This window comes from Daucus carota, chromosome 5, assembly GCF_001625215.2.
Source record: "Daucus carota subsp. sativus chromosome 5, DH1 v3.0, whole genome shotgun sequence".
NCBI classification, from domain to species: Eukaryota; Viridiplantae; Streptophyta; class Magnoliopsida; order Apiales; family Apiaceae; genus Daucus; species Daucus carota.
The window spans coordinates 39890671-39914782 of NC_030385.2; the positions used below are offsets into that span (position 1 = coordinate 39890671).

At 35.9% G+C, this 24112-nt stretch overlaps 4 protein-coding genes across 4 annotated transcripts; 3 read left to right on the forward strand and 1 right to left on the reverse strand.

Annotated features, from left to right (window-relative positions):
* On the reverse strand, nt 1-954 carry LOC108222359 (uncharacterized). Its single transcript, XM_017396278.2, has 2 exons — nt 374-954; nt 1-273 (listed from the first exon to the last, which is right to left on the reverse strand). Exons 1-2 carry the CDS (start codon nt 718-720, stop codon nt 42-44), a joined length of 579 nt encoding a protein of 192 aa, XP_017251767.1. The 5' UTR covers nt 721-954; the 3' UTR covers nt 1-41.
* Nucleotides 955-4546: 3592 nt separating this feature from the next.
* On the forward strand, nt 4547-7072 carry LOC135152887 (serine/threonine-protein phosphatase 7 long form homolog). Its single transcript, XM_064094044.1, has 3 exons — nt 4547-5490; nt 5593-6076; nt 6230-7072. Exons 1-3 carry the CDS (start codon nt 4772-4774, stop codon nt 7070-7072), a joined length of 2046 nt encoding a protein of 681 aa, XP_063950114.1. The 5' UTR covers nt 4547-4771.
* Nucleotides 7073-8380: 1308 nt separating this feature from the next.
* Nucleotides 8381-11037, forward strand: LOC108221756 (uncharacterized). Its single transcript, XM_017395613.2, has 3 exons — nt 8381-9463; nt 9561-10693; nt 10977-11037. Exons 1-3 carry the CDS (start codon nt 8381-8383, stop codon nt 11035-11037), a joined length of 2277 nt encoding a protein of 758 aa, XP_017251102.2.
* Nucleotides 11038-12259: 1222 nt separating this feature from the next.
* Nucleotides 12260-23919, forward strand: LOC108223971 (cytosolic enolase 3). Its single transcript, XM_017398467.2, has 13 exons — nt 12260-12513; nt 12636-12790; nt 14932-15106; nt 16265-16336; nt 16434-16550; nt 17304-17384; nt 18986-19062; nt 19132-19235; nt 19513-19611; nt 19748-19833; nt 20922-21008; nt 21292-21489; nt 23478-23919. Exons 1-13 carry the CDS (start codon nt 12409-12411, stop codon nt 23544-23546), a joined length of 1425 nt encoding a protein of 474 aa, XP_017253956.1. The 5' UTR covers nt 12260-12408; the 3' UTR covers nt 23547-23919.
* The last annotated feature ends 193 nt before the right edge of the window (nt 23920-24112 follow it).

Genomic DNA, 24112 nt, shown 5'->3' on the forward strand with positions numbered 1-24112 from the left:
TTTTCTTGCTGTTAAATATTAATGAAAATTACTTGGCATGATCAGGGGAGGACATGAAAGTGAAAGAGCCAAGAAATAACGAAGCCCAGAATCATACACGAAAGAAGAAAATTCATGATCCTACGACCACGATTATTCCTTCGTGTCTCGTACTGAATCTCCTCTGGTCCTATGGTCACTTCTGCAACACCTCCTCCACTGTCATTCACCTCATCTTTCCTCTTGTCTTCTTTGGAAACGTAGCGTGCAATGGCACCACAAATCTCACAGCTTCTGCATAAAAACATCATTCAAAATCAGCAACTAGTTTTAGCAAAATAATTTCATTCGATCCAAATCGAAATCGAAAAATTAATATTAAAAAAAATGTGACCTGTTTCCTCTGATGTTGAACCAAGTGTCGGCACAATGTTGATGAGCAGCAGCGAGATCACCCTTACACTCACACTTTAATTCAATAGCAGCACCGCAACATGACTCCATTAAACTCAAATGACAAATCCTGCACTCCCTTTCCTCCAAAATTTCGTTACAATTTATTTTTCCCGTATTTTTCACCGCCATTTTCACTTCTCCGCTCTCCAGGTCTAGTTCCACGTTCCCCTCATTCCGCAGGCAGAGCCTGAAACTCCCATCAGTCTCTAACGAACCCTCATCGGACCCGCTTGACCGCGACTCATCGGACTCGGAGAAGTGTAAGCTGGCAGAGTCTTGTGACATTTATATGTTGAAGTTTCACATAAGAAAGGAAGAAAGGCTGGCTGGCTGGTTTTTATTCTGCAATGATGGGGAAGTTGAAGTGAAAATGTCAGTTACATTGTTAGAATGCCCACTGTACGTTGCATTAAAGAGAAACAAAAGAGTCACTATCATTTTCTCAGCTATATTATCTACTGCTCGAAAAGCTGGATAATTCATTCATGGTTTGTTTCATGAGTGGTCGAAATATTTACCAGTTATTCCCAAACTGGCCTCTCTGTTTTTTTTAATTCTGCTTTTTTTTAATGGCTAGCAAATGCCTCTTCAATTATCTGATCTTTTCAGAAAAATATTAATATATATGTGGATGGTTGGTACAAATTATTTAATACGAGTGTACACACTTTGTAATACTTGTGAACAAATTAATGCCGAAGTTATTGTAATATAACATGTCTCAGCTGTTTTGGGAAAATATTCTTCAGAGATGGTATTGAGTCTATTGACCGGAAAGGCGTATAAATATGACAAAGAACTCGCTGGAACAGTCACAGAATATGAGTTTCATAAATAAACATATTGAGATGTTAGATTATTTGAATGCCCTGACTTCTTAATTCACAAACTGGGATTTTAAAAGTAACAAAAAATTATTGCTCCGAAAAATTTAAAAGATTTAATCAAATAAAGAGAATATTGCATGACCATCGTAAGTCATAGCTCTTGGTGAATATGTGATTTTGTAATTGTTAATCGGTTTTTCTGGTGTGTGCTTGTGTGCACATGCTAATCGCGGAATTTTATATGTTTGAGTTTGGCTCATTTCTATTGGTTCTCATAGGTTCTCATATCTTAATAATGGTGTACCCCTTGCCTATACAACCACCACACCAATCAAAACCTCCCAAATATATAAAATTCCGCGCTTAACATGTGCCAATGGGACAAATCCATTATTAATTTGTTAGTAGCACGGAGGAAAAACCACATGAATTTGAGTTAATGCAACTGCTACTAGGGGTGAGCAAAACCGAATCGGAACCGAAAAACCGAATCGAACCGTGTAAATATGATTCGGTTCGGTCCTAATTTTCTGGAAATTCGGTCCATTCGGTCTGGACTGAATAGACCGAAATAAAGTTCGGTCCGATCCGGTCCGTAAAAAAATATTTCAGTCCGGACCGAACAGATCGAATAGTCCAAAATATATATAATTTTAATTTTAATTTATATTATATATATCTTGTATGTTATAATTATAATATCTAATTTTTAAATTTAATTATATCTATCTTTAATGAATTGGGGGTGATTAATTAATATAAAAATTTTAAAATAAATCATGAATTTTAGTTTCATTTATAATAAAAAAATTTATTTGAAAAATAATTTCGGTTCTTTTGGTCTGAACCGGACCGAACTGAATCATTTTGGTTCGGTCTGGTCCAGTTCGGTCCATTAAAAAACTTCAGTCCGGAAAAAAATTCAAACTTCGGTTCTCGGTCTATTCGGTTCGGTCTGATTTTGGACCGAACTGACCGAATGCTCACCCCTAGCTGTTACCATTAATTTTGGTTCAATCACAAAAGTAACGTTATTTCAAACTTCAAAATTATATTTTCCCTGACAAAACATAAATTAATTATATTTTCAGTTTTAATAAATTTTGAAATAAATTATAATAGAAATGAAAAAAGAATCATGGATGAGGAAAAAAAAATCTAGAAGAATACGGAAAATGGATTATGAGAGACGTTGGATAAACTTAAAACTTAAAAAAAGGGAAAAGACCACAAAGGGAATGAGACTAATAGGCTGTTTGACTAAGTTTATAAAAAATTAAAAATGCTTCTTTCTTAAATTAAACAAGCGGATTAGAATTGATGAGTAAATTAAGATTAATAAGTGATTAAATTGTTTTGAGAAAAAAGTTGAAATCCTGAGACAAAAATTAGTATTCTCAACCTTTTAGAAGTGCTTCTGGCGTTTTACGCAGACGGGCAATTTTTTTTTTGTTTTTTCGAAAAAAAAAGAGTCGTAAAAGAAGTTGGAGATTCGAGAAAGAAAAATAAAATAATTTGAAGAGTCATTTTCTCCAAACAAACAACTAAACAAGCACGGTTGTTTCTCTTTTCTCTTTCCTCGTTTTTAAATAAAATTTTAAAAAAATTATGTGTTCCATTTATAAAATTGTGTGCGTGATGTGTAAATATGGTTGTATCGAAAATTTTGTATGAGGACAAAAATGAAGATTTTCCATAAAATATAGTCATTACAAGGTATTATACTCATCTCCCATCGATCATTACAATTTTAAACGAAAAATACACTTAAATTGAAAAAAGGCCCTGATTAACCATTTTTCTTGGTTTAATGCCCTGTTTAACAAAATCTGAAAAAATGGCCCAAACTAACAAGTTAAGACGTTTACCAATTAGCGTTTTAGAAAGGATGTAAACGCTATTTCGTGTAGCGTTTACATGTTTATTGCATTTTCAATTTTAATACGCATCATACAAATAAATCTATATAAGGAGACGAACGCTACACGAAGTAGCGTCTGTATAATTTATATACATCACCCAAACGCTACGCGAAGTAGCGTCTTTATGTTTTGTATATATAGCCGCTTTTCAAACTTACCAGTCACAGAACATAAGTGAAGTGAAGGGAGTGAAGTGCTGTGACTGAGAAGCTAAGACTGAAGTGACACGGATTTAAATACAATTCAAGCTGATACATAATGGATGTTAATGTAAGTTTACATTACTTTGAAGAATTGCAATTCGATTTATAGTCTTTATTTTGTATTTTGAATCTATGTGCTCTCTATGTGTTTGTTAAAATGTCTATGTGAATTTACATATGAAGCAGTGGTTAGAAAGAGTAGTCTAATATCAGTATAAATTCACTGCACATTTAGCTTCTTCTTGAGGTACTTTTAGTATTTTAGATTCTTTGGGCATGTAAAAACGGAGGGAGTAATATACGGCCATTTAAATTAATATATTGAGATTTAAATTAATATACGGAGGGAGTATTTTAGATTCCATTGCAAAGGAGAGGCACTGGATCATGCAGTACACAAAAACCAGACAAAAACATGCGAGCACCAGACTAAAACTAGTTCAGAGTACTTTCGACATATTCATGATGGCAAAAGCTTCCAACAAACTCTGTACACAAAAACCAGACAAACACAAACCTAGTTCAGAGTACTTTCGATGTACGGCTGTTGAGGCTTGTATGTCTGCTGATAATTATATTAAGCCTGTAACAACAGCACATGAAACAGTAAGCAACTACGATGATATTGAGGAACAATCTATAATAAAACTCTATACGGGAACTAAGGAGTATCTTTCCCATAAAGAAACCTAAAATTTACCTATATTAATATAATAATCACGATTACAAACTTGAACCTACAGAATGCACACAAACAGATATAGATTTACATATACAGTTACAAAACGTCCAAATTCTACTTAAATTCTATGACTAGTAGTAAATTAATATGATGATGCAAGAGGAACTTATCTACCAGCCCCTTACCTCTACATACTTGAAACTATAAGTAGAGATGTTCAGAGAATTATCACGCATATGCCTGCTTGTGTGCACTATATAGCGGAAATTTTACTTGTCTCATTCCGTTTGTCACAGAACAGAATTTTCAGCATTGGCAAAAGATTAACTAGTGAAAACTAAAGAATTGTAAAGCTGAAATCTTTGTGATGATCCTCATTATTTGTAACTATGCAAGAGTTCTACATCTAGCATATCTCAAGTTCTCTGACTAAATTTAGCGTTCGCTTTCCTATAATTCTTTAGTTGTTTAGTTGCTTAGTTGTTTTAATATTAAGTGCTTTAATTAGTTTCTCTCCAAAGTTAGTATGATGTGTTGACTTTGTATATTCATTCATTTTGTTCACAGGCTATTATTAGAGACCAGGGGCCTCGTGATCCTACCCTTCTACACTTACAGGAGACTCATAGGTCTCGAGCTGTTTGGAGAGCTGGTGGTGCGCCTTTGCAGACGTTCAGGCGTCGTGATGCCAACCAGTCTGATATGAACATGGATGTTCGACTGATCCCCATTATACAGGCAGCTGGTGTTTATGGGTTGGCTCGGGTATCCAGTCTGCAGCTTGATTGGAGTTTGATTCGTGCTCTGGTAGAGAGATGGCGACCAGAGACACATTCATTCCACTTGCCTATTGGAGAGTGTACTATCACATTGCAGGATGTAGGTGTTTTGATCGGGTTACCTATTGATGGACATCCCGTGATGTGTCCTTCCTCCCCTCCACCTGGACAGACTTGGATGTCCACCATTGGTCAGATTTTTGGACAGGTTCCTCCACCTAACGTTTTCAACAACGCGAGGATACGGCTGACATGGTTTGAGGGTCTCACTCCACCAGTATTACGGGATGATGCAGGGGTTGAGGAGGTTAGGCTTCTTGCTAGGTGCTACTTGATCCAGTTGCTTGGGGGGTCCATGTTCACCGATAATTCAGGTGGAGCTATACACTCGATGTGGGTTCATTTCCTTCGTGACTTGGATGCCTTTGGAGGTTATGCATGGGGTCCAGCTGTTCTGGCCCGTCTTTATAGGGAGTTGGACAAAGGTTGCAGAGCAGGTACTACGGGGGTAGCTGGATGCCTTACCTTACTCCAGCTGTGGGCATGGGAGAGGTTGCCCACTCTTGCCCCCGTTCGTACCACAGTTCCCTTAGTGGATGTTGCTTTCTGGCAGGATCAGCTCCAGGGACCACATGGAGTCAGGTACGTAGTAGCTTTCTTTTTACTAGTTTGTCTCTTTCAAGTTTTGACATGTCTTTTCAAATTGAGTAATGTGTTTTTTTTGAATTCCTATGATGTGTGTAGGTGGCTTGTTGGACATTCCTACCTGGAGTGTGATGGACGCACCGTGGGTACGGCTCGGATGGCATTGGATGGGCTTGCTCCAGGTCAGTTCATTTGGGAGCCTTATGTTGGCATTATTGACACACTCCCAGACTACTGTTTAGCCGGCCGTCCACTCTGGCGCTATCGCGGCCCCATGGTATGTGTTTACATAGTCGAGCCGCATCAGCCGGACAGAGTCGCTAGACAGTTTGGCATGATCCAGCGTATTCCAGATCAGCCGCACTACTCCGCGGAGCATCATGCTATGACGCTGAAGGGCCAGAAGTTATTGGATTATGCAGTGACACATCAGCCGAGTATGGCACTCTGGCATCATCGTCTGGAGCATATATTTACTGATGACTTGATCGATGGTCATGATACAGTCCCGGAGTATATGGATTGGTACCTTCCTAGGACCGTGAGGTTCGTTAGTCACTTGGGTGCATTGCTCATAGGCCTGGTAAGTATCTTTTCACTATTATATTTGCACTTTCCGTGACCTCATTCCTGTCTTTTCCTTATAAGTAGTTGTGGTATTAGTTGTATTAGTTGTCATGCTTTATTTCATGAATTCTAGTACCTGATATTTGTATTTGTATTCGTTCTATTTCAGGGAGTCTCGCTGCAGGCTATAGCAGATGGTACTCGACATCTCCCAGATATGCACCAGATAGCCACTCAGAGTCTACAGGCTATCCGAGATCGGCATGCATACGTGTTTCATCAACTTCTAGTTGAGGAGCATGAGGCTGTACATGACGAGGACGAGGAGGATGCAGGAGATAGAGGAGGCCGAGCTGGTGGTGAGAGAGGCCGTGGTGGTGGGAGGAGAGGCCGTGGTGCTGGCAGGGGAGCCCGTGATGCTGCCAGGGGAGGACGTGCTCGTGGCAGAGGTGGTCGTGCTCGTGGCAGAGGAGGCCGAGGCGGTGGACGACTAGTTGATGAGCCGGTTGATGATGCTGATCATGCTGATGAGCAGGATCATGTAGATACAGGCGAGGATGGTGGACCTGAGTCTTCGACTGCTGCTGCTGCCACAGTTGGCGAGTCTTTTGCTGCTGCTGCTGCTGCTGCCACAGCTACTGCTACTCCCCCTGTTGCTGCTGCTGCTGCCACAGCTACTACTACTGGTGCCGGTGACTGGTGGCCTAGTTTCTCTCTAGGCCTAAGTTTGCCTTCACAGCCAGTACCTGAGCAGCAGACTTCTCTGATGCCAGATACCAGTACAGAGCAGCCTCCTCCTGTTGTGCAGCGTCAGCACAGGATTCGGCCTTGGCATGGTACACCAGAGGTACCCCCTTTTGACTTGGGCAGCTCTTCACAGTCTACACAGTCTACGCAGCCTAGTCAGCCCGCTACGCAGCCTAGTCTAGCCCCTTTTGACGTCTTTTATGTTCGTCGGTCAAAGAGGGATAGGAAGGCTCCTGATTGTGGTACTGGTTCACATAGGGGATGATGATATTTGTATGTTTTTGATGACATTTCTAGTGATAGGATGCTGAACTTGTGATTTATGATAGCACGGATCTTGTAAATATTTTAATTTAATGTCTTAAGTTTCCGTTTTAGTACAGCGTTATTGTTTTAATAATTAAATTCGCCGACGGTTAGGGTTTAGGATTGAGGGTGTAGGGCCGGTAGGCCCTACTCCCTCGAGCCTAAACCCTAATAAGCGAGGCTGAAGGGCCGAAGGCCCTGAAGCCGAGACGCCGGCGGAATAAATAAATTTACAACCGTTAACATTTAGGGTTTAGGTTTGGGTTTTAGAAAGATTCATTCATACTGTATATTAAATTGGCCGACGGTTAGGGTTTAGGATCGAGGGTGTAGGGCCGGTAGGCCCTACTCCCTCGAGCCTAAACCCTAATAAGCGAGGCTGAAGGGCCGAAGGCCCTGAAGCCGAGACGTCGGCGGAATAAATAAATTTACAACCGTTAACATTTAGGGTTTAGGTTTGGGTTTTAGAAAGATTCATTCATACTGTATATTAAATTGGCCGACGGTTAGGGTTTAGGATCGAGGGTGTAGGGCCGGTAGGCCCTACTCCCTCGAGCCTAAACCCTAATAAGCGAGGCTGAAGGGCCGAAGGCCCTGAAGCCGAGACGTCGGCGGAATAAATAAATTTACAACCGTTAACATTTAGGGTTTAGGTTTGGGTTTTAGAAAGATTCATTCATACTGTATAAATTTTTTACAATTTAAATAAATAAATAAATAAAATATGTGTAAATAATAAATTTACAATTGTTAATTCAACAAATGTGTTTTGTAATTAAAACGAAATTTCATATGCCCTTTAAAATATGAAATGCAAAGACAAATGGTAAATTATAAAATTAAAACTGAGAAAATTACAAAATTATTCAATATACATCGCAACAAATCATTTTTAATTCAAACAATTAAAAGAAATTTAATATGTCCATTCAAAAATCAGTGTGTTAAATATACAAAAATACAAAATATTAATCAACTGAAAACGCTACTGAAAGTAGCGTTTTATCTGATTTATATGCCGTAGGCGCTTTGGCGTCTAGCGTTTTAGTTTAAGCTATGAAAACGCTTTTCTCAATAGCGTTTTGTGGATTAATATAAAGCCTAGACGCTAGTGCGTCTAGCGTTTTGTGGTTTCTCCCCAGTATACACACTGGCAGTATACACACTGCCAGTATACTCCCATTTCCCCCAAATTGCAAACACAGCTGGTTGTGCCCTAATTCACCCCAAATCTTCCCTAATTCATACTTCAAACATTCTATAGATCATGGCTTCCGGTTCGGGTTCGGGTTCGAAAGCTGGGAATACGGTTGTTGGATGGATATACTATAATGGTAATATTATCGAATCTCAATTAGAAGGTTTTATTTATGATAAACCTGTTTCAAAGCATGTTAGGTTAGATTTATCTATGAATTATGCCAATTTATGTGCTTTGTTACATTCCAAGTTGAAGATTGATAGTAGTAGTAGGTTGCGGATATTTTATAGGTCTAAAAATCCCGATAATTTGAAATTCGGGATTATACCTATTGAGGATGATGATGATGTAGAATTAATGTTTGGTGTTGTGGTGTCAAAAGGGATGCCATTTTTTGTTGAACTTTATGTAGAGAAATTGTCTTGTGATGGAAATTTGGTAAGGAGTAGTTCGAGTGTGGGGGAGAAGAGTAGTGGGCGTGATTCGGGGGGTAGTCATTTTAGACATGATCAGGATGTGGGTGATAGCTATATGTCTGTTGATACCTCCCATTTAGAGAGGATGATCTCATTCGACGATGTCGAGGTTGAAAATAATGAGGTCCCGTTGGAGTTGAAGGAGGGAAGATTATTCAGCACGAAAGAGGATTTGATGCATGTGGTGAAGCAATACCACATTCAGAATCACTTAGAGATTGGAGTGATACGATCAGATCCGAGTAGTTGGTATGTTGCTTGCAAGTATAGAAATGATGGTTGTATTTGGAAGTTGAAAGCTAGAAAGAGGACTTCACATGGTAAATTTCAAATTATGGAGAGTGTAGGACCACATACTTGCTTGAGCACTACCATCACACGAGATCATCCCAACTTGACAGCCTCGGAGATTGCTGGAGTGATTAAATCTCAAATTGTTGCTGATCCGACAATTAAGGAGAAGGTGTTGTTAGCCACTGCTAAAGATAAGTTTGGATATGAGCCGGGCCGAAAGAAGATTAGGAATGCAAAGAAGATTGCATTGGAGGATATTCATGGCTCGTGGGAAGGATCATATGAGGACTTGCCACATTTGATGGAAACTCTTCAGTCCTTCAATGTGGGCACGAAGGTGGACTGGTGCTTTAAGGAGGATGATGCAGAGCACCTAGAGGTATGTTCTATCACCGTGTAATTTAATTCATTTTCATTAAGTATTTGGATTCCGTTATTCATTTTCTAATGTAATGTTTGTTATTTATTTGGAACAGGAAGTGACATTTAGGAGATTGTTCTGGGCTTTTAAGCCATGCATTGATGGCTTCGAGTATTGCAGACCCGTCATACTGATAGACGGGACTCATTTGTATGGACCATATCCGGGTGTTCTTCTGAGTGCAACAGCTGTAGATGGTTTTAGTCACATTCTACCATTGGCGTGTGCTATAGTGGAGTCGGAGAACAACTCTAGCTGGGAGTGGTTCATGGATAGGTTGAGGAGCTTGGTGGTTGGTCGGAGGCACGGGATATGTATCATTTCTGATAAACATTTAGGGATCATGGCAGCTATGCAGAAGGAGGGATGGTGTGAGCCACTTAATCATCATCGGTACTGTGTGAGACATTTTGCCACAAACTTTGCCACCAAGTTCAAGAAAGCTGGATTGAAGGATAGATTGGTTGAGTTGGCATATCAGGTCCAGCCTAAGAAATTTGAACTACTATGGGGTGAGTTGTTGGCACTAGAGCCTCGAGCACTTGCATGGTTTGAGGACAAACCAGTAAGGAACTGGTCACTGGCACATGACTACGAGCATCATCGTTTTGGCATCATGACTACCAACCATGCTGAGAGTTGGAACAGCGCAATTGTCGATGCTCGGAGGCTCCCGCTTACTTCATTGGTGCGAGTACTATTCCATAAGACGGTTGAGTACTTTGATCAACGTCGTCTTGAGATTGCAACACAAGTATCGAAAGGTCAAATTTTCACCAAATATGCATCCCATCTCTTGAACCGTGCTGTAAGACGTTCCACGGGTCATAGTGTGAAGATATTTGATCGGGGGACTTGGTTATTCCAAGTAGTTACAAGGAAGGATGGGTTGAAAGGGGGAAACACACACACGGTTCGTCTTATGGAGTCTAGTTGTACTTGTGGAAAATTTCAAGCTTATAGAATCCCTTGCTCCCATGTAATTGCATGTTGTTCACATGTGAGGATGGACTTCCATGGGTTTGTTGGTGATTGGTATAAGTTAGAGAACCAGTCGAAGATTTATAATGGTATCTTTGAGCCAATTCCAAACAAGGGTGATCCTCGATATCCTACCGAGCTTGCTTTCCCGAGAGTTGTGCATGACCCCGATATGGAGAAGAAGAAGGGGCGAAGAAAAGGAACGAGGTACAAGAACGAGATGGATTTCCAAAGCCGGGGAAAGCATGGAGGGACTTCATCGAGAGATAGTTGATTCTCTAGTTGTTTTTATTGTTGTAGTACTATGGTTCAAGTACAATTTGATATGGTTGTTTGAATTTGGCGAATATTGTATGAATGATTTATGATATGAATTTGGCTTATGTTATTTATGTAATTTACATTGAATTAGTTTATGTTGTTTAATATATTTACACGGGGAAAGCGTTTTGGTTTTTAAGTTGAATTTGGTGTGATTTGGTTTTTTAAGGTGGAATGGCAGTAGCTTCTGGCCACTGGCAGTGGCTCATGGAATTGAGGAAAAACGCTAGTAGGATTAGCGTTTCATGGTTAAAAACGCTAGTAGGAATAGCGTTTGATGGTTAAAAACGCTTCTGTCTGTAGCGTTTTGATTGTTTTGTTTTTTGAACAATTTTCCTGCATCAAAACACATCTTTATGTAGCGTTTTGTTTACTAAATAATTTCCACGCACTAAAACGCTTCCCTTTGTAGCGTTTTGGTTTTTAAAGACAAAAAGCTTCTTCGTGTAGCGTTTTAGCTTTTAATTTTTTTTGCAAACAACTGAAACGCTATTACAGGTAGCGTTTTCTTTTATTTTTGGCTGTGGACGCTACACGATGTAGCGTTTTTGTTTAAAAACAAAAACGCTACTACGGGATCGTCTCTATTGGTTATTTTGGGCCCTGTTTTGGGTATTTTGTTATTTGGGGCATTTTAACCCTAAATCTGGTTATTTAGGGCCCTCACCCACTTAAATTTGATAATAAATTAAAAAACAGTAATATATTTTTTTAGGAAAACATCTAACTGTGTAAATTTGATAATCTCTGTTCCAACCGTTTCTATACGGCTTCTTTTTGAACAGTGCCAATTTTTAAGATTTTAAAACTTACCAAAAATAGTAAATGAGTCCAGCCGCTTCTAGCACTTTCGTCCTACTTTAGTATTTTTATGATATTATCTCGTTTTTATATGTTAACAATCAGTGATCCCACATTTCACCTATTTTTCTTTATTTTTTTCATCACTTTATACATATTTTCTTAACATCAATGTCCAAGTTATATGTAAACAAACGGCTCGAACAAAGTGTGTAAATATAATTATCAAATAAAAATATTTATTTTTTTTGAACAGAGTGTGTAAATATTTATTATTATACAAAATTATAAATTTCAATTTTAAATTAATAAACAACAAACAAACTCTTTCATAGACGAGGCCTGACATTTTCAGTACTAATCGATTTTATTTTAAATATAAAGATAATGATATGTTGCAGTTTAAAAATATCTAAAACATAAGCATATTTATTAAGCAGTGACATATAAATAATAATTTATCTTTGAATTTATTTATTTTTTGAAATATACATAAATGTGCAGACTCATTCCTTTGATAAAAATATAAAAAAATTATTAATTATAAATATTAGAAATTATTAGATAAACTTGAAATTTCGTTTTGGAATACATTCTTGTTTTTCTAAGAAACAACGGGATAAAAAAACCTTTAATATAACTTTCTCATGGATAAATAAATAACATAAGCAGTCTTAAAGGTACAGTTGGATTTTCTGGCGAAATTAAACGAATATCTGGCTGGATTAATCTCTCCTTGATTTGCAATCTCCTGTAGAAATACAGATCGATACATACACATTTCCGGAGGAGAAGAAAAGATGTTGGTGCAAGAATACCTGGACAAACACTTGCTCTCCCGCAAAATCGAAGACGCCGTTAATGCTGCCGTTAGGGCTAAATCCTCCGATCCCGTTCTCTTCATCGTCAGTATTTTATTCCTTTTGTTTTTCAATTTTTTTATTTGATTATTATTATAATAATTATTGATTATTGATACTGCTGTGCGTATACCTAAATTGTTATTGTGAATGTGAATGAATTGCAGTCTAATCATATGAGGAAATCAGTTCCTTCAGTGATTACCAAAGTGATTGCCAGACAGATTCTGGATAGTAGGGGGATTCCTACTGTGGAGGTTGATTTGCATACTAATAAAGGCGTTTTTCGCGCTTCCACTCCCAGTGGTGTTTCCTCCGGAATGTATGTTTGTTACGTGTTTTTTAATTATCTGTTGGAGCTGATTTGTGGTGAATTTTATGATCCGTGTTCTGTTTGCCCAATGTATGAGTAACAATTATTTTTTGATTGTTGTTGCATTGCGTTGAGTGTTGATTAATGATTACTATCCATAGGAGCTTACTTCGTTCTTCCCTTGTCAAGAACTATTGCATTACACAAATGTTCAATTAGAACCGCGTAAACTAAAATTAATGCCCCTGGCTACTTCGATATTATTTTAAATTTTTATTGGGGGCCATTCATAAAATACACGTATATACCATAAATTATCAAAATATTTTTTTCCTTAATATTTGTTTCTCTGGGGGCACGTGTCCCCATAGTCCCCTACATACATTCGACCCCGTGTATGTGGAACATATAACATACATATAAAGATGTAAAGACTATACTTATACTCCCTCGTCTTGATTGCAAATCACTTTTGAAAAATTTCGCATATTATTTTACTTATTATAATTTATAATATATATTATAAGTTTAATAATATAATATACATTATAATATATTGCAGTTTATATATTGTTTAATATTCACAAAATATGTTTCAATTTAATAAATAAATCCAAGATATGTCATATTGGATACATAATATTATATATTATAACACATTATAAGTTTATCACTTAAAAATTTGGTACGACTTAGCTGAACAATAAATAAGTCAGTGATAAGCATTCAATTTAAGGTCATGAGATGTATGTAACTATTTTTTTGAAATAGTTATTAATGTGTTTTGAATGTTAGTGATCTACACATTAGGGAATGTTAGTGCATATGAAGATTAATGGTTGAATATTAATAAATTCAAAATTTCAGGTTTTGATTTCGGGTTTCGGATTCGGGGTATATACATATCCAAATTCGGGTATACCCGTATCCGATCTGAATTTCATCGGATCGGGTTTTCGTTTTCGGGTACTTTTCGTTTTGGGTTCGGGTCGAGTTTGGGTATGGATAAAAAATTCGAATTCGGATTTGGATTCTAGCATATTCGATCTGGTCCGGCTAGATTGTCATCCCTAGTTTTCATCTTTACTCACATTAATTACCTTAATTTAATGAGTAAATAAATAATTTCAATCCAAGATTTGACTAATAAGCAATTAATATATGAAAAAAAGTTTACACTTGTTCTTGGGAATAAGGCACTTGTGGGAACTAATTATTAAATTTGTATTGGAAGTAGATATTGACAAGTATTGTGGGCAAAAAACTTCAAAAATGACTTGTATTATGGGACAGAGGGAGTATAAAGAAATAAAAAGATCACAGTGAATTCTAGCATAAATTTTATATTAATTTTAATCTAAATAACTTAGTACTTTAATGCTCAAAAACATAATGCAATGTGAAATTAACAAAAAAAATAGGTTTAACATAACATAATTACATTTAAATGTAAGAGTAAAGTTCTATGGAGACCTGCTTTTTATCGGAGAACTCAGAGACCATGCATGTTCTGCAAGCAAAACCTTACAAATTATTTATGAAGCTTGTTATATGAATAGTGTTATTTCCTTGAAAATCCGGAAAAAAAATGCACGTTTTGCATGTTGGACATGTTTCGCAATGGGGTGCTTGCAAAACATATATGATTTTTCAAGATTAATAATTAAATAATAATTCTCATAGAATATGATTTGCAAATATATAAGTTTTGCAATGTTTTAATTGCCGGACGTGCACGGTCTCTGATGAAAAGCGGTCTCCTTACAACTTTACTCTTAAATGTAATTATTACTTAAACATATACGGATGCTATGCTGTATTTGATTCCAGATCCTGTAACATATGATTTTTAAAATTTGAATGAATTTTAATGTTAGAATTCAATATGTTTAACTTAGTTGTTAAACTTTGTCATTCTAATCTTAACTATCAATATTTTTTATTTTTGTTTTTGTAAAAAATGGTGGGTGATGATGATGTTCTTCCATGTTCTGTTTATAAGGGTCTTTCCCTTATAGTGCTACCCGGAAATTTAAAATGTACACTTTGATCAAATCTTTGATATTTTGTATCCACTTACAATGAAAACAAGGTCTTGATATTATCAGGGTTCTTATTTTTTAACTGCATAATGTGTTTGTTGAACATAGGTATGAAGCCATTGAAATACGTGATGGAGATGAGGCAACCTATCTTGGTAATGGGGTGACTAAAGCAGTAAAAAATATCAATGAGAAGATATCTGAGGCTTTGATCGGCATGGATCCAACCCTTCAGTCCCAAATCGATCAAGCCATGATAGACTTAGACAAGACAGAAAAGAAGGTTGATTTTTATCCTTTTAATATATGATTTACTAGACATGGAAGCTTATATAACACATATAAAATGCAAGTACTTATATGAGAAAAACTGCATTGCCTCGATCTGATAAACTCTGTTGTATCCTAATAATTTTGGTTATAGGATTTCGAGTGATGGAATTCTTTTTTAGTATTTGCTACCGCTGAGTATTGTGTTTAAACTTTGAACAAAAATAGTCTAGTTATGCGAGGTCTAAGTTTAGTGTCTACACTATATGATATGATGAGGATTGAGGCATATGTGGAAAAGCATTATAAGAAAGTACACTTGTGATATATGAATTTCCTATCCATCTGAATGAAGTCTTCACTGAGTAGAATATTTGGCTAATTTTTTTTTTTTTTTTATGAATGTACACATTAAATCTTAATTTGAATTTTCCCTGTACACATTAAATCTGAAATTCACGAACTCAGTGTTTTGTAAATGGAGCAACTGGACTAAGTACCTGGGAGGAGTTATTGAGTTGCAATGTCTTCATCTGGACATACATCATTAAAGGGTCATTGGATGCGATGTGCATACAAAGCTTCACTATTGAATTCAATTTCAAACGAAAATATACAATTCTTCATGATGCATGCAATATCACTGTGCTACATTTCCAGCATATTTAATTGCCTTGGGCTTAATTTATTCAATCTTGGAACACGGAAGTTGGTGTGTACAAAATAGGTTATACTATGGTCTAATACTTAAATATTCTCGTAAGGTTTTACATGTTTATTAATAATCATAACAATAATAATAAGTGTTATTATTATTATTATTATTATTACAATTATTATAATAATTATTTAATGTTATTATAATGGTAATTAGTATTAGTTATTATTAATGCTCATACTCGAGTAAATTGTGTGGATATTTTTTAGGGGTGGGGGCTAAGTGACAGACAGCTTCTCGTGATATCTTGTCAAGTAAATGCAAATCATGATTTTCTATTATGTTCGTTTGTCGCCATTAGAATGGTCACATATATGCATACCCTGCCTTGGCTAATCTGCAAATACAAGTTTTGATAATCATTGTGCATAATGCCTTTCTGTTATACATTAATAGAATTTGGTTAGACATTTTCCATATACATAATTGTAGAGCAAAATAAATCTTGTACAGGGTGAACTTGGAGCAAATGCTATTTTGGCTGTGTCAATTGCTGCTTGCAAAGCTGGAGCGGCAGAAAAAGAGGCATGCAATATATATCTCGTGACATTATAAGTAGTATTTTATGTTGTTCATTGTTGCACCTTTGGTCTTTTCTCATTTATTGGTACTGTACTGTCAGGTCCCTCTTTACAGACACATCGCTGATCTTTCTGGTAGAACCAACTTAATTCTTCCAATACCTGCCTTTACCCTCATAAGTGGGGGAAAACATGCTGGAAATGATCTGGCTATTCAGGTATGTTTTCGACTTGGAAACTTATGTATATGTTTGTCAGTGTTAGTCTGTGTACTCTCCCTCTCCCTCTCTCCCCCTCCCTCTCTCCCGCCCTCCCTCCCTCCCCCCCCCTCCCTCCCTCCCCCCCCCCCCCTCTCTCTCTCTCTCTGGGATTGCTTTTACGTGAATACTTGAATAGTTCTGGATTTGACAACTTTATTGTGGTTTCTCTTTCTTAGCTTAACTAATCCTAATTTTCTTTTTTATTATTCCAAATAATGAATTGTCTTTACGTGAATACTTGAATAGTTCTGGATTTGACAACTTTATTGTGGTTTCTCTTTCTTAGCTTATACTAATCCTAATTTTCTTTTTTATTATTCCAAATAATGAATTGTCAATATGTCATTTGCTGGCCCTGCTTTCTTAGATCTGTCGATGTGTGGCACAGGCAACTCTTGTTGTAGTGATGTCTTATAGTATGTTTTTGGAAAAAAAACTAGTGTTGTACTATGTGTTGTGTGTGACCTTTCTACACACACACATTGGTGAAGGGGTTACATTGATGAATTCATATCATAGATTCTTGCATAGGCCAAAACCTGAACACGTGTCAGAACAAAAATGCCAAAACCTTTTTCTGGTAGTATTGATATGGCAAAAAACCTCTATTTTATTCTCTTAAAAAGCTTTTGGTTAACATCTCGACCTATTCCATGTTCATACAATTTATTTTCCAGTAAGGTGACTTTCTTGTTTGTGAAATGAAATTAGGAAATTATGATTCTTCCTGTTGGTGCAAAAAGATTTGAGGAGGCAGTACAAATGGGCGCCGAGACTTATCATCATCTCAAGGTGATTCAAGTTAAGCTATAAAGCACACACATAATGATTTAGCACAAGCCATAATCATGTTTATTTCCTGCTGAAACAAATCACAAGCATCGATTATTTGTCCTGTAGGTAGACTGATCTTTCTTTCTTGCTGCAAGTTCACTTAAATAACATTCTTCATTCTTATTTCCTTTATGTCCGCTGTATATATGGGGGGTTAGTGCACTAGGGAAGGCTTTTAATATGCGACTGTGAGATGCAATATGAGCATCCTGATAAATTTATTTGGTGTGTCTAGTGTCTTAAACTGAGGCAACTCACATATCTTCTAGTAAGGCGGTATTTAGATTAGGAATTGATGTAGTTTTTCTAGCTAATGCTTGATATGGGTGAAAAAAGAAGTCTTCTTATCTTGAAGATGAAGTGCATTCAGTAGTAAAATACTTGAATTTCTATTTAGAAAAAAATTGTAAAAAAATAATAATTTCTGGTGTTAAAATGGACATGACATTTTTTAATACTTATAATATAGTATAACCGAATAAACTGAACACTGGTAAGTAAATATCTGAACATAATTATTATACGATGTATATTAGATATATATTGAAAATAATAATATATGGTAAGAATGTACCCCATAACAACCAATTCTTTACATTTTTCAATTTGGGGTGTCCCTCACATTTCTAAAGTTTCCAAAAGTAGTACTCCCTCTGTTTTTTTTATATGTCACTTTTGACTTGGGCATGTAACTTTAGGTGGGTTGACCGGCTAGTAAAAATTATAATTTTTAACTGATTTTTTTTTTGTGAATTAAAATTTTGATTATATATTTTTATTCAGAAAAAGAAAATTTCAAAAATAATACTTTTAACTACCCGGTCAAAGCACTTAAAAGTGTGTGCCAAAAAGTCAAACGTCATATATTAAAAAATAGAGGGAGTATTGTTTTAACAATACAAAAAGCATTTACACCTACTATTTCTCCACCTTTCACAAATTTCAGTCGCATCTCTTTACCCACTTTTTATTATCTCTTTACGTAATATTTGATTTTGTTTCTTAATCTCCGTGCCCAACCCATATATGTTTTAAAATAATAATAGATACATTGTAAACTTAAGTTTTAATTGAACAAGTAATATGGTGATTTAAATGTTACGTGAATGATAATACAGTGTTGTTGTAATTGAATATGTGATTTTAATAGGCTTTCAATTAATTTTGTAAATATTCTAGGAAAGTAAATTATGATATATATTGGTACATATAAAAATAAGAATAGGAACCAAAATATGGTACCACTGCGTATTGCCTACCACTGAAAGGGCCTTTCGGCTTTTAATAAAGAGTAATACTTTCATCACTTCCCTAAAATCGTACTTTCACGGAGATATTATATTGATGCAGCTGTGTGTGTGTTGGATTCTAGAAGTAGGCTTAAAGACAATCTCAAATACAATCTCAAACACGAGCAATCAGTCATTTGTGCTAATCCTTGCAGTGGAATCTAGCCCAGTTGCATCTCCTACTATTTATTATCTCTGGGATATCTAATAATTGCAGCGATGCTATTTTTCTTGAATACTAATTATTATCATTGTTTGGCAATTATGAAGGCTATTATTACAGATAAGTATGGTGCTCCTGGATGCAATGTTGGTGAAGACGGCGGCTTGGCCCCAAATATCTCCAGGCATGTGGTGTTTTTATGAGGTTCTTCCTTATATGGTAATATGTTATCTGACAATATCTGCATTTGCAGCTTTAGAGAAGGCTTAGATCTTGTTAAGGAGGCAATCAGCCGAACAGAGTATAAAGAAAAATTAAAGATTGCAATTGATGTCGCGGCCACTGAGTTCTGCATAGGTGATGTACAATTTCTTGATATCTTTCTCTAATACTAATATATCAATATTTTACTTGTAGCTATCTCTAGAAATCCAATTTCTGTCTTAATATTGCCAATAAGTAACAAAACATGTCATCTGTAAATGTTGGGCATAAAATTGAGAGAGTAATTCTCTTTTATTTAGCTATCAGTTCTCAATGCATGTACGTGCAACAGGAGGTCATCATCTTGTTTGTCAGGCTCTGCACAGGCAACTCTTGTTTATAATATTAATTAGCTGTTCTTCTATTATAGGTACAAAGTATGATCTAGATAATAAAAATCCAAGTAGGTCGGGACAAAATTTTAAGTCTGGAGAAGATATGATTGAGATGTACAAAGAACTCTGCGCAGGTATATGGTATACAGATCAAAATGTTGATGGTTTACCTATTATTGTTTTTTTATTAGAGCAATATAAGCAAGTGGCTGACACATCTATTTTTCCTTTTTGATTTTCACTTCCTATTCAAAATAATTGGTGTCTTAGACTACCCAATTGTATCAATAGAAGATCCATTTGACAAGGAGGACTGGGATCATGGAAGAAACTTCTGCAGTCTTGGACTTTGCCAGGTATGTCTATTTTCATTCTCCAGTTTTGGGTTTTGGTTATACAAGCGTAAATGGTATACAAATAGTTAACATGGCATATCTGGACTTTCACAAGGTGATAATTAAAGAACTTTATTTGTTTAGGAGGACCTACTTTGGAAAGCAGGATACAGTGCAGTATTGTTTTAACTCTAGTTTTGAGCTGAAAATTAGAATAAACAACTTCCTTGGGTTCCGACTTGGAGGGTGACAGGGGTCTTATAAGCTTTTTGGTAATTATACTGGGACTCAATTACAAGGCAACACAGTACGCATAACATGATTTTTTTACGAACAGGGTTAGAAAATTAGCAGTAGCCAGCTTTAGCGTGTACACTTAAATTTTCTGCAGCATTGACAAAACCATGTTGAGTTTTGAGATGGCAACAAAGATTGATGTAGCTGGACAAAGTTCTAATATCATATGAGTTTTTACCCTTTCACCTTTTGTTCTCATTATAAATATCATGATTTACGAACACAATCTCCTGCAGTTTTGAGATTGTGAAATAAATGTGAACAGGAACTCGAACAGTTGCAACTTATCAAATTCAATAAAGAAAAATCAATTTGATTACTCAGCTCCATTCATACCACTCACAATCAATAGATTTTAATTCGATTGGGAGATTTTGAAATTCAATGAACAATGGGGATTTGTTAGCTTTCAACAGTGGAGCTTTTGTATTAATAGTACTTTTGTAAGGTCTCTTGTTAAAAGCCCTGTAATGGAAAATGAAGTTGACATAGGCTGTTGGTGAAAGTAGATTCTGTAATAGACTTGTTTACATTATTTGTGATTTCAGTTGCGCAGTTAATAAGAAATAATGAACTGTGATAATGCCACACATGTATATAGGCCGGTCCTTTTGAACTTATACCCTGTGTTCCATGAATTACTAAATGTTGTGGGAAAGGTTTAAGGATCAGTTGATAAAGGCTGTAATATACATCCCAGCTAGATGTTTATTAGTAATTATACATAATATATATTTTAGGATTTAATGGGTCATAAATTTCCTTGCTCTTACAAGTGCAAAAATAAATATAGAAAAGAGTTTTCTTTGCAGGTCGTGGGAGATGATTTATTGATGTCAACTCCAAAACGCATTGAAAAAGCTATCGGGGAGGCTGCCTGTAATGCATTAGTGCTCAAGGTACCCACTGCATCATAAGAAAAAGTGTTTGCCTTTTTTGACTTGGGAGTCTATATACTATGGTAAAGTACAGGGGTTATTGTGCAAAACTCTTCAGTTTTATTGCATTTTTGTTGTGAATGTGTTACACCGACAATATATATGAGATAGTAAATAGTTTGGGTTGCAGAATTTTCCCTGGAAATTTAGAAATGATCATGCATTAAAAATAACAAATTGCATATGGTGGTATCGAATTGTGGTAGTTTGGTCAAATTTTGACACGACTACTTTCAAATTTCAGATTAATCAAATCGGGACTGTTACTGAGGTTGTTGAAGTAGTGAAGATGGCTAAGGATGCTCACTGGGGTGTGGTAATATCTCAAAGAAGTGGGGAAACTGATGATTCTTTTATAGCAGATTTGTCTGTTGGCCTTGCAACAGGTCAGATTAAAGCAGGCGCGCCTTGCCGAGGAGAGCGGCTTGCCAAATATAATCAGGTTCTTCTAATTTTTCTTACTTTACAATTTACTTATTGATGTCTCGTTCCTTTTGAAATGCAAACTCACTTGTACGCATGCCTATATAATATAACCTAATATAGGTAGCATGTTATAATGATAAAGCTTCCGCTCATATACATGAATAATGCGGTGTAACAGCCTTCACTTAACAGTTGCTTGAACGGAGCAAATAGATAATGCATGAATAATATTTTCCTGTATTCAAAATAAATCATATTAAAATTAACAACAACAAACATGTCCGATGAACAAAACAAATATTATAAAAGAATAACCAACAAACATACGTCACTAATAGTTAATTTATTGATATCATCCATCAATATCATGTCAAGACTTTCTTCTCCCGTGTTTGGATTTGTCGACTCCCACATAGCGGTCTATAACTACCTTTGCTTGCAACAACTTTATTTTTTTAATACCGTATAAACAGCCTTCACTTATCACCAGAGAGAGGTAGGGTTGTGGTACTGAGAGAGATGAGGTTGTGTTTAGAAGATCCAAAACCCTACAACCTATAAGGGTATTTATAGGTGTAGAGAGACTTGTGTGCTACTCTTTCGCATAATTAAATAATCTGAAACAAAATTAGATTACAACTTTCAAGCTGTTATATTCCATATATAATCTGAAACAAAATTAGATTCTGAAACTTGCTTCTAGTATATCCGAAACTAAAAAAGGTAGTTCTAATTTTTGATATTTTTCATCCGAAAATTCCAGAAAATTAGAAAAATAGACGGAGCGATGTGAGAGGCGCCACCTATACGCCCCTCGCTTCTCCTTTATATAGAAACAGAATCAGATTAAAACTTTCAAGCTACTATATTCCATAAATAATCTGAAACAAAATCAGATTCTGAAACTTGCTTCTAATATATCCGAAACTAAAAAAGGTAGTTTTAATTTTTGATATTTTTCATCCAAAAATTCCAGAAAATTAGAAAAATAGAAGGAGCGATGTGAGAGGCGCAACCTACACGCCCCTCGTTTCTCCTTTATATAAGTATATTGATCATCCGAAAATTCCAGAAAATTAGAAAAATAGAACGGAGATATGTGGGAGGCGCCACCTACACGCCACTCGCTTCTCCTTTATATAGAAACAAAATCAGATTAAAACTTTCAAACTACCGTATTCCATAAATAATCTGAAACAAAATCGGATTCTGAAACTTGCTTCTAATATATCCGAAACTAAAAAAGGTAGTTCTAATTTTTGATTTTTCTATCAAAAAATTCCAGAAAATTAGAAAAATAGAACGGAGCGATGTGAGAGGCGCCACCTACACGCCCCTCGCTTCTCCTTTATATAAGTATATTGATTGGAGGTAGCCGATGCCTAATCTACCTTTGTGTAATGTATTGAGCAAAGAAAGTTGGGCAAAAGTGAGACAACTTGTTCACAGTAATCATACTAATGATTTTTGGAATTTTCCGACATGTAGTGCTTATAGTGAGATTTGGATGTTTTTATTTACCATGATAGGTGCAAATCACTTTCTTTCATTGAGTTATACCATTCTTCATGTTAAACGGTGAATGAGTTAAATTGATTTCTTGTGACAATGACTAAATGGTTTATCTACTCTAAATAATAGAAGAGCTGCCATTTGGCCAACTTGAAAATAGGCCAAAGCTATATGTTTGTTCTGTTTCTCTACCTGCATGTTCATGTCGTTTGCTACTAGAATCATTTTCCTTCCTGTTTCTGGAAAGAGATAGATACTTGTTGTATGAGCTACTGGTAATATATGTATAGTCGTATAGAGCCATTCTATTATTTAGTATTAACTGACATAATATATGCAGGGAAATACATTTGTAAATCCTACATACCTCTATCCAATTTGTTTACATTGTTGCAATGGAAACAAGGACCTGCTTCAGTTTTCACAATTTTTAAAATAATCTGATGGTATGTTATATAATACTATATAAAGATTATAAGGTCCTTTGTGCAGTTGCTCAGGATTGAAGAAGAGCTTGGTGATCAGGCAATATATGTTGGCGAGGACTGGAGGCAATCCTGATCATTTGCTCAAGTTTTGCACCCTTTGCTTTCCCCCACTCCGCCAAAATCACAACCATCTTTAATGAGGCTTATCAATGTTGGTCTCCCGCCTTTGACTGATCAAGTACATTGATATGCCTTGGTAGTTGAATCTTCTTAGGTCAGTGTGTTGCAGTGAGATACAAGGAATATGAGATGGAGCTTCTGTATACAGACTTCAATCTTTTTTGTGAAGTATTCTGTAATGCTCAACTTGTAAAATCATTTTGGCATTGTCAATTTTATAAGCATAAATATAGTTTGATCAGGACACAGGAGTGCTAAAAGCTTTACTCATTTGTTTACGGTGACAACTGACAAGTATCAAAGTGGCGGACTGAATACTTTTTTTAGGTAGTTTTGCAGTTTAGAGAATGAAGTGAAAAAAATACTTCCTCCGTCCCTTTTTAGTTGTCACATTTCTATTTTTATCGGTCAAATTGGTTAATGTTTGACCACATATTATAAGTCACTTTTTCATTATTTTAAAAAAACTGAGGATTACATATTAAATTAGATTAAAACTTATTTCCTGTGATATATTTT